The sequence below is a fragment of the Macaca fascicularis genome, chromosome 16 (genome assembly GCF_037993035.2).
Source record: "Macaca fascicularis isolate 582-1 chromosome 16, T2T-MFA8v1.1".
Taxonomy (NCBI): domain Eukaryota; kingdom Metazoa; phylum Chordata; class Mammalia; order Primates; family Cercopithecidae; genus Macaca; species Macaca fascicularis.
In genome coordinates, this window is record NC_088390.1 from 860,291 (window position 1) to 873,487 (window position 13,197).

Consider the following 13,197-nt stretch of genomic DNA (forward strand, 5'->3'; position numbering starts at 1 on the left):
TAGCTCCACGTCTATGTCCATGTAACTAGCAGAGGGGTGTGTTGTGAGTGCTGTCAGCCTCCAGAAAGGTCTAGCTCACACCTTACTCAAACCTATTTGTGTGGTTCATGGTCCCAATAATACACTGAAGGTTCCCAGAGTTCAAGCATATAGTGGTCACATGTAACTTGAGACCCTTTCTTCCTAAGAATTGGGAGAGTGGAAGCCCGATTATTGGTCAAGGAGCCAAGCCTACTTTACCTGAGGAGAGAACCTGAGTGATGCCCCACTGGGAAGGAGGGTGTGGATATGGAGGTAGTGATGGGACATACTCTTTTCCCCCTGTTCATCTCACACAATAAAAATTTCCCTAGCCAATTCTGTTTCCTCATACCTCAAACACCTTAAACTCATTTTTTTTTTTTTTCTTTTTGTAGAGACAGGTTATCTCGGTTGCCCAGGCTGGTCTCAAGCTCCTGGCAAGTGATCCTCGGGCCTCAGCCTCCCAAAGCACTGGGATTATCATAGGTGTGAGTGACCATGTCTAGCCCACTCTCAATTTTTTTTTTTTTTTGAGACAGGGTCTCACTCTGTCACCAAGGCTGGCATGCAGTGGTGTGATCTCAGCTTACTGCAGCCTCTACCTCCCAGGATCAAGTGATCCTCCTGCTTTAGCCTCCTGAGTAGCTGGGACTACAGTTGTGTGTCACCACACCCAGCTAATTTTTGTTTTTGTTTTTTTTTTTTTTTGAAGAGACAGGGCCTTCATATGTTGGCTGGTCTCAAGTGATCCTCCCACCTCAGCCTCCCAGTGTTGGGATTACAGGTGTGAGCCAATGCACCCGGCCCAAACTCATTTTTTACATTCCTGCACACGTCATTCCCTTATCCAAACCATTCATTCATCCAAACTTCGACAGCCCCTCCTAAGGCAGAAGCTAATGTGACTCATCCATTCAGCACATCTCCGCTGGGTTTGCCAGGTCTCGTCTTCACAGTAGCCCCTTTGCGGGTGACTGAATAGATGGAGTTAAGACTGTATGGGAGGTGAGTGGGAGTGCTTATTGTCCCAGCTACTCAGGAGGCTGAGGTGGGAGATCACTTGAGGCCAGGGGTTCAAAGCCAGCCTGAGCAACAGACTGTACACACTCCTCAATTCAGAGGGGACCCATTTTCTTGAGGTCATTAACCTAGCCCCTCGCTGCTGAGTTTATCTTGGTCCTCCAATCCTCTCACTTTAGAATTGTGCAGGCCTCTCGGGCACAGCAATCTCATGGCCAGAGGCAGAACCAGGGCTGGACTGGATTATTTTCCAAGCTGCTGTCCTTTCCAAGATACCTCAAGAAAAAACAATAAAAGACGAAATAACTCTTGAAGGGGGTTATACGTACCCTGTACTGCTTTTTCCACTCACATGGTTTCAACTTTGGGCTTATTTGCCAAAATCTAGCATGGAAAAGTCCAGTTATGAACATGTTCCTCCTGGCTGCATTTGATCTTGAAGACACTAAACCCAATTTCAGAGCATACTTAATCCTGGGCTATTGCTGAGGCCGACTTAGAAGAGACAAAGTGAGATGCAAAAGAGGAGAATTTTTATGATAGTTTGTACGTTATAAATACCCAACAAACTATTTTCTGTACACCATTATTGCCATGACTTTTTGGGGACAGTTTCACGTAACCGTCAAGTCCAGGCTGCTCGGGTCTGGCCTCTGCAGACCCGCCATGTTGAGGCCCAGCTTTTCTGCTCCCCCTGTGCAGGTGAGAAGCTATTGATCTTCTGCAGACCCGCCATGTTGGGGCCCAGCTCCCCGCGCAGGTCAGAAGCTGTTCATCTTCTGCAACAGGGTTTGGCGCCGTTCTTCCGGGCTGATGCCCTCAGCAATGGACTTTAAGAAGCGCTGCTCGTGCGCCCTCTGGAGCAAGGAGCTGACAGAAGGGTTGGTCTTGCTCAGAGTCTCATAGCAGGTGAGGGTTTCCAAGGCTAAAACGTAGAGTGGCTCACAGACCTCCGGGTGGAGCATGGCCATGATATGCAGAGCATGGCAGAACACCTGGGTGTAAACGAACAGGGCTTCCTGGGTCAGGTCCTGCTCTGGTCCTTGGGCCCAAGGGCCAGCTGACTGTATCAGCCTGACTGAGTCCAGCAGGCGGGTCAGACTGCCACAGAGGAGTTTGACCACATGGTTCCAGCCCTCCAGAGGAAGCCAATTATGACAGCTCTGGCTGCAGAGAAACTGGAAAGTCCTCAGGAAGAGTACGGAGAGTTGCAGCTCCTGGGCAAACGGCTTCAGGTTGAGCAGGGGAACAAACTGAATATATTCCAGGCTATACGGGACATGGAGAAGCTGCTTCTCCAGCAGTCTCCTGGTCAGCTGGTGAAGGCGCTGCCACTCCTGAGGGCTGCACCAAGGCATGACTTGTACCAGGGCCACCAGAAAGCCTTTGCTGAACAGTCTGACCTCCTCAGGATTGCCCACGTCCACCACCAAGAGAGACAGCATCCTCTCTGAGATGCCACTGGAGACACAGCAGCACTCCATCCAGGCCAGGAGCCCCGTGCCGGCTCCATAGCCTGGGTGGGCCTGGGAGGTCCACTCATCTTCCGAAAGCTTACAGATCTCAAAAAGTGTGGCTGGCACTTCACATTTGAAGTGCCCCTCAAAGAAGTTCTTCAGCCTCAGGCCCACAGTCCAGTCCAGCTGTTCTAACTTGCGGTGGAGCCAGGACAGGGACTTGACCCAGGCGTCCGGGGAGAAGGTCTCGGCATTGGCTGATACAATTTCACACAGAAGCTCCAGGATATGGATTGCCAGATCCTTCCTATCCAAAGAGAGGCACCGCTTCTCCTTGGAGAGCTGCCAGTATTTGCTGAAGCCATCCAAGAGCTGGCACAAGCTGAAGAGGAGTGGAAACGGGGAGCAGGTCTGGAGCCAGTACTCCTCTCGGCACGTGTCTGCTTCTAGAGTCTGGATGAAGATCTTCAGACTGAGGTCTACTTCTTCAACATCTAACCTCAAGAAAGGCAGGACAAACTCCCTCAGCACCTCCTCTGGCTCAAGAAGAGCAGCTACTGGAATCCCCTGGGGCTTCACGGGATGCATCAGGCAGTTCAGGAGCTCTAAAAATTGCTTTTCTTCCTTGGGTGTAGAGAACTTCATCCAGACGGTTTCTTTGAGGCATGACACCATGAATGTGGCAGATGAATTGGGACTCTGCTCTTCCACGAACCGAAGGGCAGGGAAGGCAGTGAGAATCTGGGCCAGGAACTTGTGGGCGCCAAGATTGACCACAGCCAGGCTGCACATTTTCTTCACCGTGACTTCCGGGTGCACTATGATCAGGCGGGCCACGGAGGCCACAGCTTTCGCCAAGCCCTGTTCGGAGGCACTCTGAGTGAGCTGGTTAAAAGTCGTATTGAGGTCTTCCTGAAAACCTTCCACATAAGCCAGCAACTTTTCAGAGAGGCCCTTTCGCCCCCAGGAATGCAGGATACCTGCAAGGACTTTGTTTTTATCTGGCAAGGAGAGGTCTGCGTAACATTCCAGGACCAGGTGGATCACCTGCCGGATCTGAGACTCGGGGACGGCCCTGTCAGTTGTGCTGACGTCTATCACTGTTTCCAGCAGCCTCAACACCAAGTCTGGCTCTCGGAAGAGGGCCCTGTTACTCCCCAGGCAGGCTACCCACTCCTCCGAGAAGGCCCACTTCTTCTCAGAAGCAAAAATGTGGCACACTTCCATATGACGGTCCATCTTCTGCTGGATGACGGCCATGGCGATGGAAGCTGTGATGTCCTCCAAGGCCCTGTTCTTCACCACCGTGCTTGTTTTCCTCAGGAAGTCCCTGACACACTCCGCCAGCTCAGAGACCACCTGCCTCTCCTCCTTGGACAGGCTGGTGCGGTTCAGGTAGAGCGTTGCGTTCTGGCTGAAGGAAGTCAGACTGTCGCATAGCCTGTAGCTGTCATAACTTGTCCCCTGGCTGCTGCGGAGCACGGCCTGCAGCTCCTCCCCCCACTCCCGCAGCAGGCGGTGCAGGAACTCGCAGCCCACGAAAATGGTCTCACTGGGGAGTTTGGCCAGTGAGGTCAGGCTGACATCCCGTTCTGCCTCCTTCACCTTCTCTGCCAGCGCCTGCTGGTGGTAGGGGTTCTGGGTGTCCGAGTTCCACACGGAGATCACGGTGGCCAGTTTGTCCAGATACATGGTTGCAGACACCTCCTGGGGGTCGTCCTCCATCAGCGCAAACACGGTCAGCATGTCGGCCAGGTTGGCCAGCGCACAGCACCTTCTCCCCGGGCCCAGGATCTGACTTTGGATCTGCGTCAGCCCGCGGAGCAGCATGGACAACAGGGGCATGGTGGGGCACACATCTGGGTCTGACCTAAGCCTCTTTGGAGGATGGGGGAACTCATCTAAGGCAGGCAGGTACTTATGGGCCATTGCACTAAACTGGGAGAGCAGGGGGTCCTGCAGGTGACCCTTGTGCTTCATCATCTCCCACCAGACGTCCAGGAAGAAGGCCACGTCTTCAGAAGAAGTGTCAACGGTCACGTGCTCCAGAAAACGCTCTAGTTCTGCATGGCGGATGGTGGTGGGCAGGGCCATCAGGAGCTGGATAAAGAGTCCAGAAGCTTCCAGGGATTTGAGCAGCTCAAAAAGGACAGTGTGGTTGATGGTGGGGATCATGTTGCCCACCGAGAAGAACAGGTCTTCCTGCCACCGTGTCTCCGTGTCGGAGGGGGTCACGGGGTGCGGCTGCAGAACCTTGGCCCAGATGATAATCAGGGCTTTCTTCTTCCAGGCAAAGGGCTGGGAGTGTGCTGCGGCCGAGGAGATCTCCCTTAAGGCCTCCACGATGGGGCGTCCAACACGTTCCCAGTCAGACTTTGTCAATTCTGCCAGTGCCTTGGGGCGGAACAGCTGCTCGGCCAGCAAGAAGCCTCCATGCAGAATAGTCATTTCTTCACAGATGTTCAAGGGCCCTGCACGTAGACAAGCCAAATAAGAGTGTAGTGAAAATGTTTCCAGATGGCCACTGCTGTTAGTAGGTGGTCATGGTTAGAGATGACAAGGGTTTTAAATGACATCAGTGGAAGGGGAGAAGGGATGGCTACAAGAGCCACTGCAGAGCTGGAGTCAGAAGGACCTGGCCGAGGAATCCAGAATGGCTTCCGAGCTCTCCAGCCTGGGAACCGGGTGGCGTCACATATAGGGAATGCTGGAGAATCAGAACAGGTGTGACAGACGTCCTCCAGCAATGGAAATGCCGGGTGGAAGTTCAGGAGGGAAGTCAGCTGGGAAATGTGATTCTGAGAGTTATCTGCCCAGAGGGATCACTGGAACCAAGACGTGAATGAGATCCTTCAGGAAAAGTGTGTGAAAAGAAAAAGCTGGGCTGCTGAGGCCAGACCCTCCAGCAAAGGGTGGGCCAGCAGAGGATGTGGGGAGAGGGGTTTAGAAATAGCAGGAAGGCAAACTACAGGGGCCACTGAGCATGTACCACAGGACATGACAGCTGAGCTTCTCATGACAGATGAAGGGGGCATAGCCACAGGGTAATGGGCACACAAGCAATCACACAGTCACAGGGTAATGGGCACAGAAGCAATCACACAGCCACAGGGTAATGGGCACACAAGCAATCACACAGTCACAGGGTAATGGGCACAGAAGCAATCACACAGCCACAGGGTAATGGGCACAGAAGCAATCACACAGCCACAGGGTAATGGGCACAGAAGCAGTCATACAGCCACAGGGTAAAGGGCACAGAGCAATCACACAGCCACAGGGTAACGGGCACAGAAGCAATCACACAGCCACAGAGTAACGGGCACAGAAGCAATCACACAGCCACAGGGTAACAGGCACACAGCAATCACACAGCCACAGGGTAATGGGCACAGAAGCAGTCATACAGCCACAGGGTAACGGGCACAGAAGCAATCACACAGCCACAGGGTAACGGGCACACAATCAGACAGCCACAGGGTAACGGGCACACAGCAATCACACAGCCACAGAGTAATGGGCACAGAGCAATCACACAGCCACAGAGTAATGGGCACAGAGCAATCACACAGCCATGGAGTAATGGGCACAGAGCAATCACACAGCCATGGAGTAATGGGCACAGAAGGAATCAGACAAGCCCTGCCTTCACCCTTTACAACCTTGCCTTGGGAACAGGCCTCAAACATTCTTCTACCTTTCAGGTAAACAGTCCACCCCACAGCTCCTTCTGGTCAAAAACAAGCTACTCATGGCCCTGCTCTGTGGGAGAAACCAGGGAGTAGATACAGAAAATACTGTGCTAGATTAAGCCTTCCTTCAGGGAACTAACGATTGACACAGACTTACCATGGAAAGCATCTTGGGATGTTTAATCAGACATGGGTTTAAATCCTAGCTCAGCCATTTAAAAACAATGTGATTCTGGCCACGTGCAGTGGCTAGCACTTGTAATCCCAGCTACTTGGCGGGGCTGAGGCAGGTGGATCCTTGAGGCCAGGAGTTCAAGACTAGCTGGGGTAACATAATGAGACCCCCCTCCATCTCCAAAAAAAAAAAAAAAAAGGATGTAATCTTGGTCAAGTTGCTTCTCCAAGCCTTCCTTCTGCATATGTGGGGATAATACAGACTTCATGTTATAACTTTGAGGATCATGTGATATATACCAGTCAAGCCCTTTCTAGTGGGTTGGTATTGCTATCTCCTGACCCCATCTCTCCGGGACGCTATGATAGATAAATACAGCTACAATAAGAATCGGGTTACAGAGTCTAGTTAGGTACTCAGTAAATGTTGGTTTCCCCAAACCTTTTCATAGTTGGCAGGACCAGAATCTTGTCACTATTCTTTGCCTCCCCCAGCTCAGAAACATCAAAGGATGTAGGCCTTTATCAGGCATGTTTCCTTTGGCCTAGAAACTAAAACGAGGGTACAAATACTGCTTCCTATTCCTCATTCCTGAGGCCTCTCCCCTCTCCTAGGATTGAGAGATGCTACTCCTTCCTCAGTCTCTCATGCCCACGAGAGCTCATATTCCCCATTTTCCCAGGCCAGACACCAGCAGAGAAAACGCTGACTCCAGGAAACTAAGGACCATCTTACCCTTCCCACCATTTATGAGAGCAGCAGCAGGACAAGGGTTCAGCACTATGTAACCCACTTGTGGAGGCAATCCATCTCAGCTCACAGTGGCTGAATCTGACTCCCAGGGAAGGTCAGGCTGCAGAGGGGACCTCTCTGGGGGTTACGGCCCTTCTTTCTGGCTCAGGAGGCTCTCCCAGGGTCCCAAAATATGGTCCCTCCTGACGCTGTAAATTTTATTTTATTGCATTATTGGATTAGCTGAGCAGATGTTTGGCCCTCAACACCTGCCTTCCAGGCGCAGTAAGTACCCACAGTTTGAAGTAGTAAGTCAGTTACTAGCTGGAAAACACTCCGGTGCTTCATCACGGATGGTTAACTAGTGCTTACCAGAGCCCGCTTCTAAGGTTTATTATGCGCCTACTCCATGCCAGGCACGGTGCTAGGTGGTGCACATGTAAGATCTCTTCGATTCACAACCACCTTTTGAGGACTATTATTCCGGTTTTAGAGAAGAAGACACTGAGGCGCAGAAACGATTTGCTGAGGGTGCCCCCGCCTGGATGTGGTGGGGCTGGGAAGCAATTACGGCTAAGGGGCTCCAAGCCCTAAGAGTTCTGCCATACCGCTCCTGAAGAGCTCTCTGGGGGCGGGGAACAGACCATTTCCCCCCAGCCTACTACTGCTGACACATCTCGGGGTGCCTCACCCCCAGCTCTCCCAGAACAGCCTCCTGGTCTTAGCAGCCTGTGTCGAGGCTTAGCAGGGAGCTCCTAGTTCCAGGGTTCCCCCTCTCCCAGACCTTGCAAGATTCTGAATCAGGACGCACGCAGGTTCAGAAAGTGACGCCTCAGGAACACAGCCGCCCCAACCGCGGTGTGACCCGCGCAGCCCTGCACGGGACACTGTACCTCGGCGATCTCCATGAAAAGTCGCCCAACACTCAGTGGGGAGACACACTGCCATTCCCCCAGCTCTGTCGATGAGGAAACCTGATGAGCGTAAGACACTTGGAGCCTAAGACGCTTGCTCAAGAACGCAGTTGCCGTTCAGAAAATGAGGCCGCCGGGACACCCGGGGGTGCTCGGAGAAAGCCCGTTTCTCAAAGCACGTGCGCGAGCCCCGGGCCCCGGGCGTTTCCAGGGGCTCTCACTTTACGTCTGCTCGGTGTTTTCCCGCGGAGTGGGCAAGACACGGCCCAACGCGCAGCGGGACCCGGACCACCCCCGTCAAGGCCACCCGGGGACCCCCAGACCCGCCCCGACGTGGTGGACGCTTTGGCCCGGGCCCAAGCAAGCGTGCGCGGCAGGAGGAGACGCGACGGGGCGGCACCGTCCCGGTGGCGCATCGCGAGACGCAGCCCGGAGCTGAGGAGACGCGACACCCACCTAGGTCCATGGCGGCGACGCCGGCGGCCGAGCGGGGCTAACGCCCCCTCTACTCCAAGAACGCGAACGCGGCGCGGGACGCACAGCACAATGGACGGCGCAGGCGCCACGGCGGCGGCGCTCAGGCCCCGCCCACAGTCTCCCCTGCGCACGCGCAGTCCTCACGAAAGAGCGCGCCAAGCGCACAGCGCCGCCTTCCGGCAGAGGCCTCCCACCCACCCTCAGGTACCAGGCGTCGCTCCCCAGACCCCTCCGCACCGTCCCCTGCCCGGGCCCGCTTCCGGGGTCTCAGCGGGTCCGGCTCACGAGTCCCCGGCCCCGCATTCACCCTCACCCGGTAACCCCGGGCGTGCCCCGCACACAGCTCACCGCCACCGAGCGCCTCCCGCGGGCCGCCCACTACCCAGCGCGGCCGCACCGCGCGAGGCTTCCACTCCCACGCGTCCAGTCCGCCCCCCACACAGTCCCTCAACGCGCTCCTGCCGCGCGGCGCCGCCCCCTTCAGACAGCAGCGGCCCGGATCCTAGACGCTTCTGACGGCTGTTCCTCCCCAGAAAATGCACCGTGTGCGCCCAAACGTGGTGGGGTGGCGCCAGTACGCGGGACCCCGAGCTTGCAGCCTGTGCTTGAGAAAACACAAACATCGTGTGCCCGCCTGCGTTCCCCCCTGAGATCGAGTAGTAACCGCCATTCCAACTCTCCACCTCCAGCTTCGAGCACCAGGCACCGCCTCCACCCCCTCATGTGCCAAGTGGAGTTCGAGCTGGCGCGCGCGGCCCTCAAGCAGCTGAAGGGTCCTGTGAGCGATCCGGAGAAGCTGCTGATCTACGGCCTCTACAAACAGGCCACCCAGGGCGACTGCGGCATCCCCGCCCCTCCGGCCTCAGACGTGAAGGCCAGGGCCAAGTGGGAGGCTTGGAGCGCGAACAAAGGGGTGTCCAAGATGGACGCCATGAGGAGCTACGCGGCCAAAGTGGAGGAGCTGAAGAAGAAGGAAGTGGGGGGTAGGGAGCGCGAACAAAGGGGTGTCCAAGATGGACGCCGTGAGGAGCTAGGCGGCCAGAGTGAGGAGCTGAAGAAGGAAGTGGGCGGCATGGAGCGCGAACAAAGGGGTGTCCAAGATGGACGCCATGAGGGGCTACGCGGCCAGAGTGAGGAGGTGAAGAAGGAGGAGGCTGGCTGAGGGCTCCTCGGGAATGGAAAGGGATTCTTAGACCTTGATGGCTGAAACGTCCTGAAACTGTCGCAAGCTTAGCCGAGACATCAATAAATCACTTAAACTGCGTGAGAGTGACCGACTGCTGTTGGAACAGAGGAACTGGAGGAACTCGGTGACTGAGTGCTGGGGAGGCGTCCAAATACACAGACTGGCTTTTTGTATGGTTTTGGGTGGAGTTCCCAGCCCTCCTATTACAAGAGCGTATGTAGGTATTTGGCAGGAGAGAGGGGCACAGTGTGCTGTGGAAACGCCCAAGATCTGAGGGCAGGAGACCATTCTCCAGTGACGGCCTCTTGGGAGGCTGAGGCCCCAGCCCCTTTTCTCTTCAAGGCGGATTCAGTAATACCCCAACACCACAGAGGGGAGCGGGACTCTGTCCTAAACACTAAAGTCCAAAAGCCCCCACTGGAACACAGGGCCTACGAAGTTCATGTTTTGAGGGAGACCAAGCTTTCCGTGATGATAGTGCGGTGAAACAATTGATGGGTCAGAACACAGCAGCTGAGAAACAATGGAGCAGATTGGTGTCAAAATCCCAGCCCCAGAAAGGCTCACCTAAGGCTGGGCAACCCAAATGTTCTCGGGACTGTTCTGTACTTAACCCTGGTTTCTGCTTAGGGGATGTTGGTGGGACAATATGCATATGGATGTCTATGTGGGATTTGCTGCAAGAGCACAACACAGCCCTTGACCTATGCAAGTGCCAGAGTGTCTGAACCCAGCTTCTACTCCTGTTAATGATCACGGGGGCCTCAATGCACAACCATTGTGCATGGCAGCTGGAGTATGGAATAGTGAATGGTATCCAGAGAGGCAGGTCTACAGTGGCATATGGGATTTCCTGGTACTTCTTCCTTAATAGAAACTCTTTTCACAGATCATGACATCAGGTCAGCTCCAGTTCTCATTGGGACCAATAAAACAATAGAAGCAACAACCATAAAGACTTAAGAGGACAAAGGAAACAGACCTCACTGTGTGTCTTCAAGATCTGTTCACATAGTTGCAGGAAGTTGTTATAGACAAAGTACATTACTAAAAAATGAAGCCCACCCAGGACATCACAGCGATGAAAGAACTATTTCTGGTAACTGGACCAGGCGAGAGCTACACTGGAGAAGAGCAGTGCTGCCCTCTCTTCTTTGGTGAATGTTATGAAGACGTTCTGGTGCACTTCGGATCATGATTCATGTTAAATGTAAATAGTAAAAATAATACATCTTGTTCCAAAATGTGGTGACAATTTAGAAGCTGTCTATATAGCCAGAACACTCTGTAAATCACAGAACCTAGAAAGTAAAAATGTGCCATAATTAGGATAGCAGAAAGTAACAGTAAGATAAAGTTTTTAAAAAGAGAGAAAATAAGGATGTATCTAGTTGTATTTGCTTACGAAGGGGTTACCTATAGGATGCAGGGAAAATGGGATTGATGGGCATGGGGTATACTGTGAAAGGAAAATAAAATCTTGGGACCAAATTCACTAAGCCAAAGGGAAAAGTTAAGTTTGGAAATTGAGTCATGGAACATGCAAAAAACTTTTCCTTTTGTTCCTAAACAGATAAGCTATAAGACAGAAGGCCACATATCTCCCCAGATGGTCTCCCTCACCCGACAATATAAATTAACAGCTTATCTTCATAGGTAAGGGACAAAGACAACACCAGAAACCATCCCTCACCAGCCCTGAGACAAAACGTAGATGTACTGAGCTGAATGCCTAACTGTTCCTCTGCCCGCTGCTTTCACTGTAACATGTAGATTTGGTGAGCGCTAAATATAGATTTACTGAGCTGAATGCATAACTGACTGTTCCTCTGCCTGCTCCTTTCACTGTAACACATAGATTTGGTGAGCACTAAATGTAGATTCACTGAGCTGAATGCATAAATGACTGTTCCTCTGCCCACTCCTTTCACTGTAACATGTAGAGTTGGTGAGCGCTAAATGTAGATTCACTGAGCTGAATGCATAACTGTTCCTCCGCCTGCTCCTTTCACTGTAACATGTAGATTTGGTGAGTGCTAAATGTAGATTCACTGAGTTGAATGCATAACTGTTCCTCTGCCCACTCCTTTCACTGTAACATGTAGATTTGGTGAGTGCTAAATGTAGATTCACTGAGCTGAATGCATAACTGTTCCTCTGCCCACTCCTTTCACTGTGACGTAGATTTGGTGAGCGCTAAATGTAGATTCACTGAGCTGAATGCATAACTGTTCCTCTACCCCCTCCTTTCACTATGACATGTAGATTTGGTGAGCGCTAATCAAAGCCTCACAAGAATGTAACCACTTATCTCCCTACCTACCCTCCTTTATTTTTCCTTTCCCTCTTCTCTCCCTTCCTGCTCTTTCCCTTTTAAATACTTGTTAGGAATAACGCTCAAAATCCTAAGGAAATTGAACACTCAAAGGATTCTTAGCAAAGCAATTTTACTTCTGTGCAGAGGGGTGCCTCGTTGGCCAGTTGCCATGAGAGCACACCTGAACAAAGGGGCACAAGAGCCTTTATTCCTGACACAAGTCCTGCCCCTGTACCTTTTTCCATTGGCCGGGGTCGGGTCGTATAATCTAAACTAATCCCACTTGGCTAAACACTTGATTTTTTTAGATAGGGTGGGCACGTGAAAGAAAGTGGAAAGGAAGGGGAAGGGGTGTCTGTAATGAGCTAGAAAGTTAGTTCTCTTTCCAAATAAGGAAAGGAATGTGAGCTGGCACTGATAACACTTGGTACTGTGGCATGCCTGGGCATCTAACAAAGGAAAAAAGGATAAAAATGGGGGGTACTAAGAATTAAAGAATAAAATATTGATCAGATTATTTGAAGAAAAACCTCATCATATCCCACATACTAAAGCCCTAAAAATCTTCTTTGGAAAGAGTGTGGGCCACAGATCTGTGGTTGCGTCTCCTTCTCAGGCACATCTTCAACCTTGGCAAAATAAACCTCTAAATGGGCAAGACTTGTCTCAGACACTTATCTGGTTTAAAATACCTTTTCATATTGTCTTGATTTTTGAACCATGTGACTCTATTGCTTTATATAAAGAGGATGAAGCAAGGGCACTTCTTTATTGATCATTAAAGTCAGAGTAAATTTACTATTGATTTCGCCTAAGGTAAGGGTAAGACCTCTTAGAACAAACAGGGAAACTTCTCAACTCTTACCCTGAATTTCAACAGACACATTGGAGGTCTCCGGAAAACTCTGGCTGCTAAATCACAGCGGCACTGAGTGGCAGGTGAGATAGCCAGAAAGTCACATGAAGGAGCACTGAACATCCCTGGGTTAATTCCGGTAACATGTCAGACAGACATGGACTTCAGACACTCCTGCAGGCTAACTAGGAGAGCTCTGGCAACACGGCCATTCTAAATCTTTCTGGAGATTTAACTCAAGGTATACTTGTATTTACATGTAAGCTCCATAACCCCACAATTCAAAAAAACAACTCTGGAGAAGCTGAAGAACTTTCCAGCTTCATCTGTTTAAAACACCAGCTTGCAGC

At 52.0% G+C, this 13,197-nt stretch overlaps 2 protein-coding genes across 3 annotated transcripts; one reads left to right on the forward strand and one right to left on the reverse strand.

Annotated features, from left to right (window-relative positions):
- Positions 1–1,552: 1,552 nt before the first annotated feature.
- Positions 1,553–8,556, reverse strand: GEMIN4 (gem nuclear organelle associated protein 4). Of its 2 annotated transcripts, XM_065532217.2 has the most exons (3): positions 8,468–8,556; positions 6,348–6,603; positions 1,553–4,969 (listed from the first exon to the last, which is right to left on the reverse strand). In XM_065532217.2, exon 3 carries the CDS (start codon positions 4,944–4,946, stop codon positions 1,803–1,805), a length of 3,144 nt encoding a protein of 1,047 aa, XP_065388289.1. In that variant the 5' UTR covers positions 4,947–4,969; positions 6,348–6,603; positions 8,468–8,556; the 3' UTR covers positions 1,553–1,802. The 2 variants fall into 2 exon arrangements, with proteins under 2 accessions (XP_065388289.1, XP_005582470.1); XM_005582413.4 differs by lacking the exon at positions 6,348–6,603.
- Positions 8,557–8,659: 103 nt separating this feature from the next.
- LOC102136388 (diazepam-binding inhibitor-like 5) lies at positions 8,660–11,577 on the forward strand. The gene is made up of 2 exons (XM_065532222.2): positions 8,660–8,692; positions 9,178–11,577. The coding sequence occupies exon 2, from the start codon at positions 9,210–9,212 to the stop codon at positions 9,648–9,650; it is 441 nt and encodes a 146-aa protein (XP_065388294.1). The 5' UTR covers positions 8,660–8,692; positions 9,178–9,209; the 3' UTR covers positions 9,651–11,577.
- Positions 11,578–13,197: the final 1,620 nt, after the last annotated feature.

What these genes read in the sequence shown, in the direction of transcription:
- LOC102136388 (XM_065532222.2), top strand. Translation starts at nt 9,210, where the DNA reads ATGTGCCAAGTGGAGTTCGAGCTGGCGCGCGCGGCCCTCAAGCAGCTG.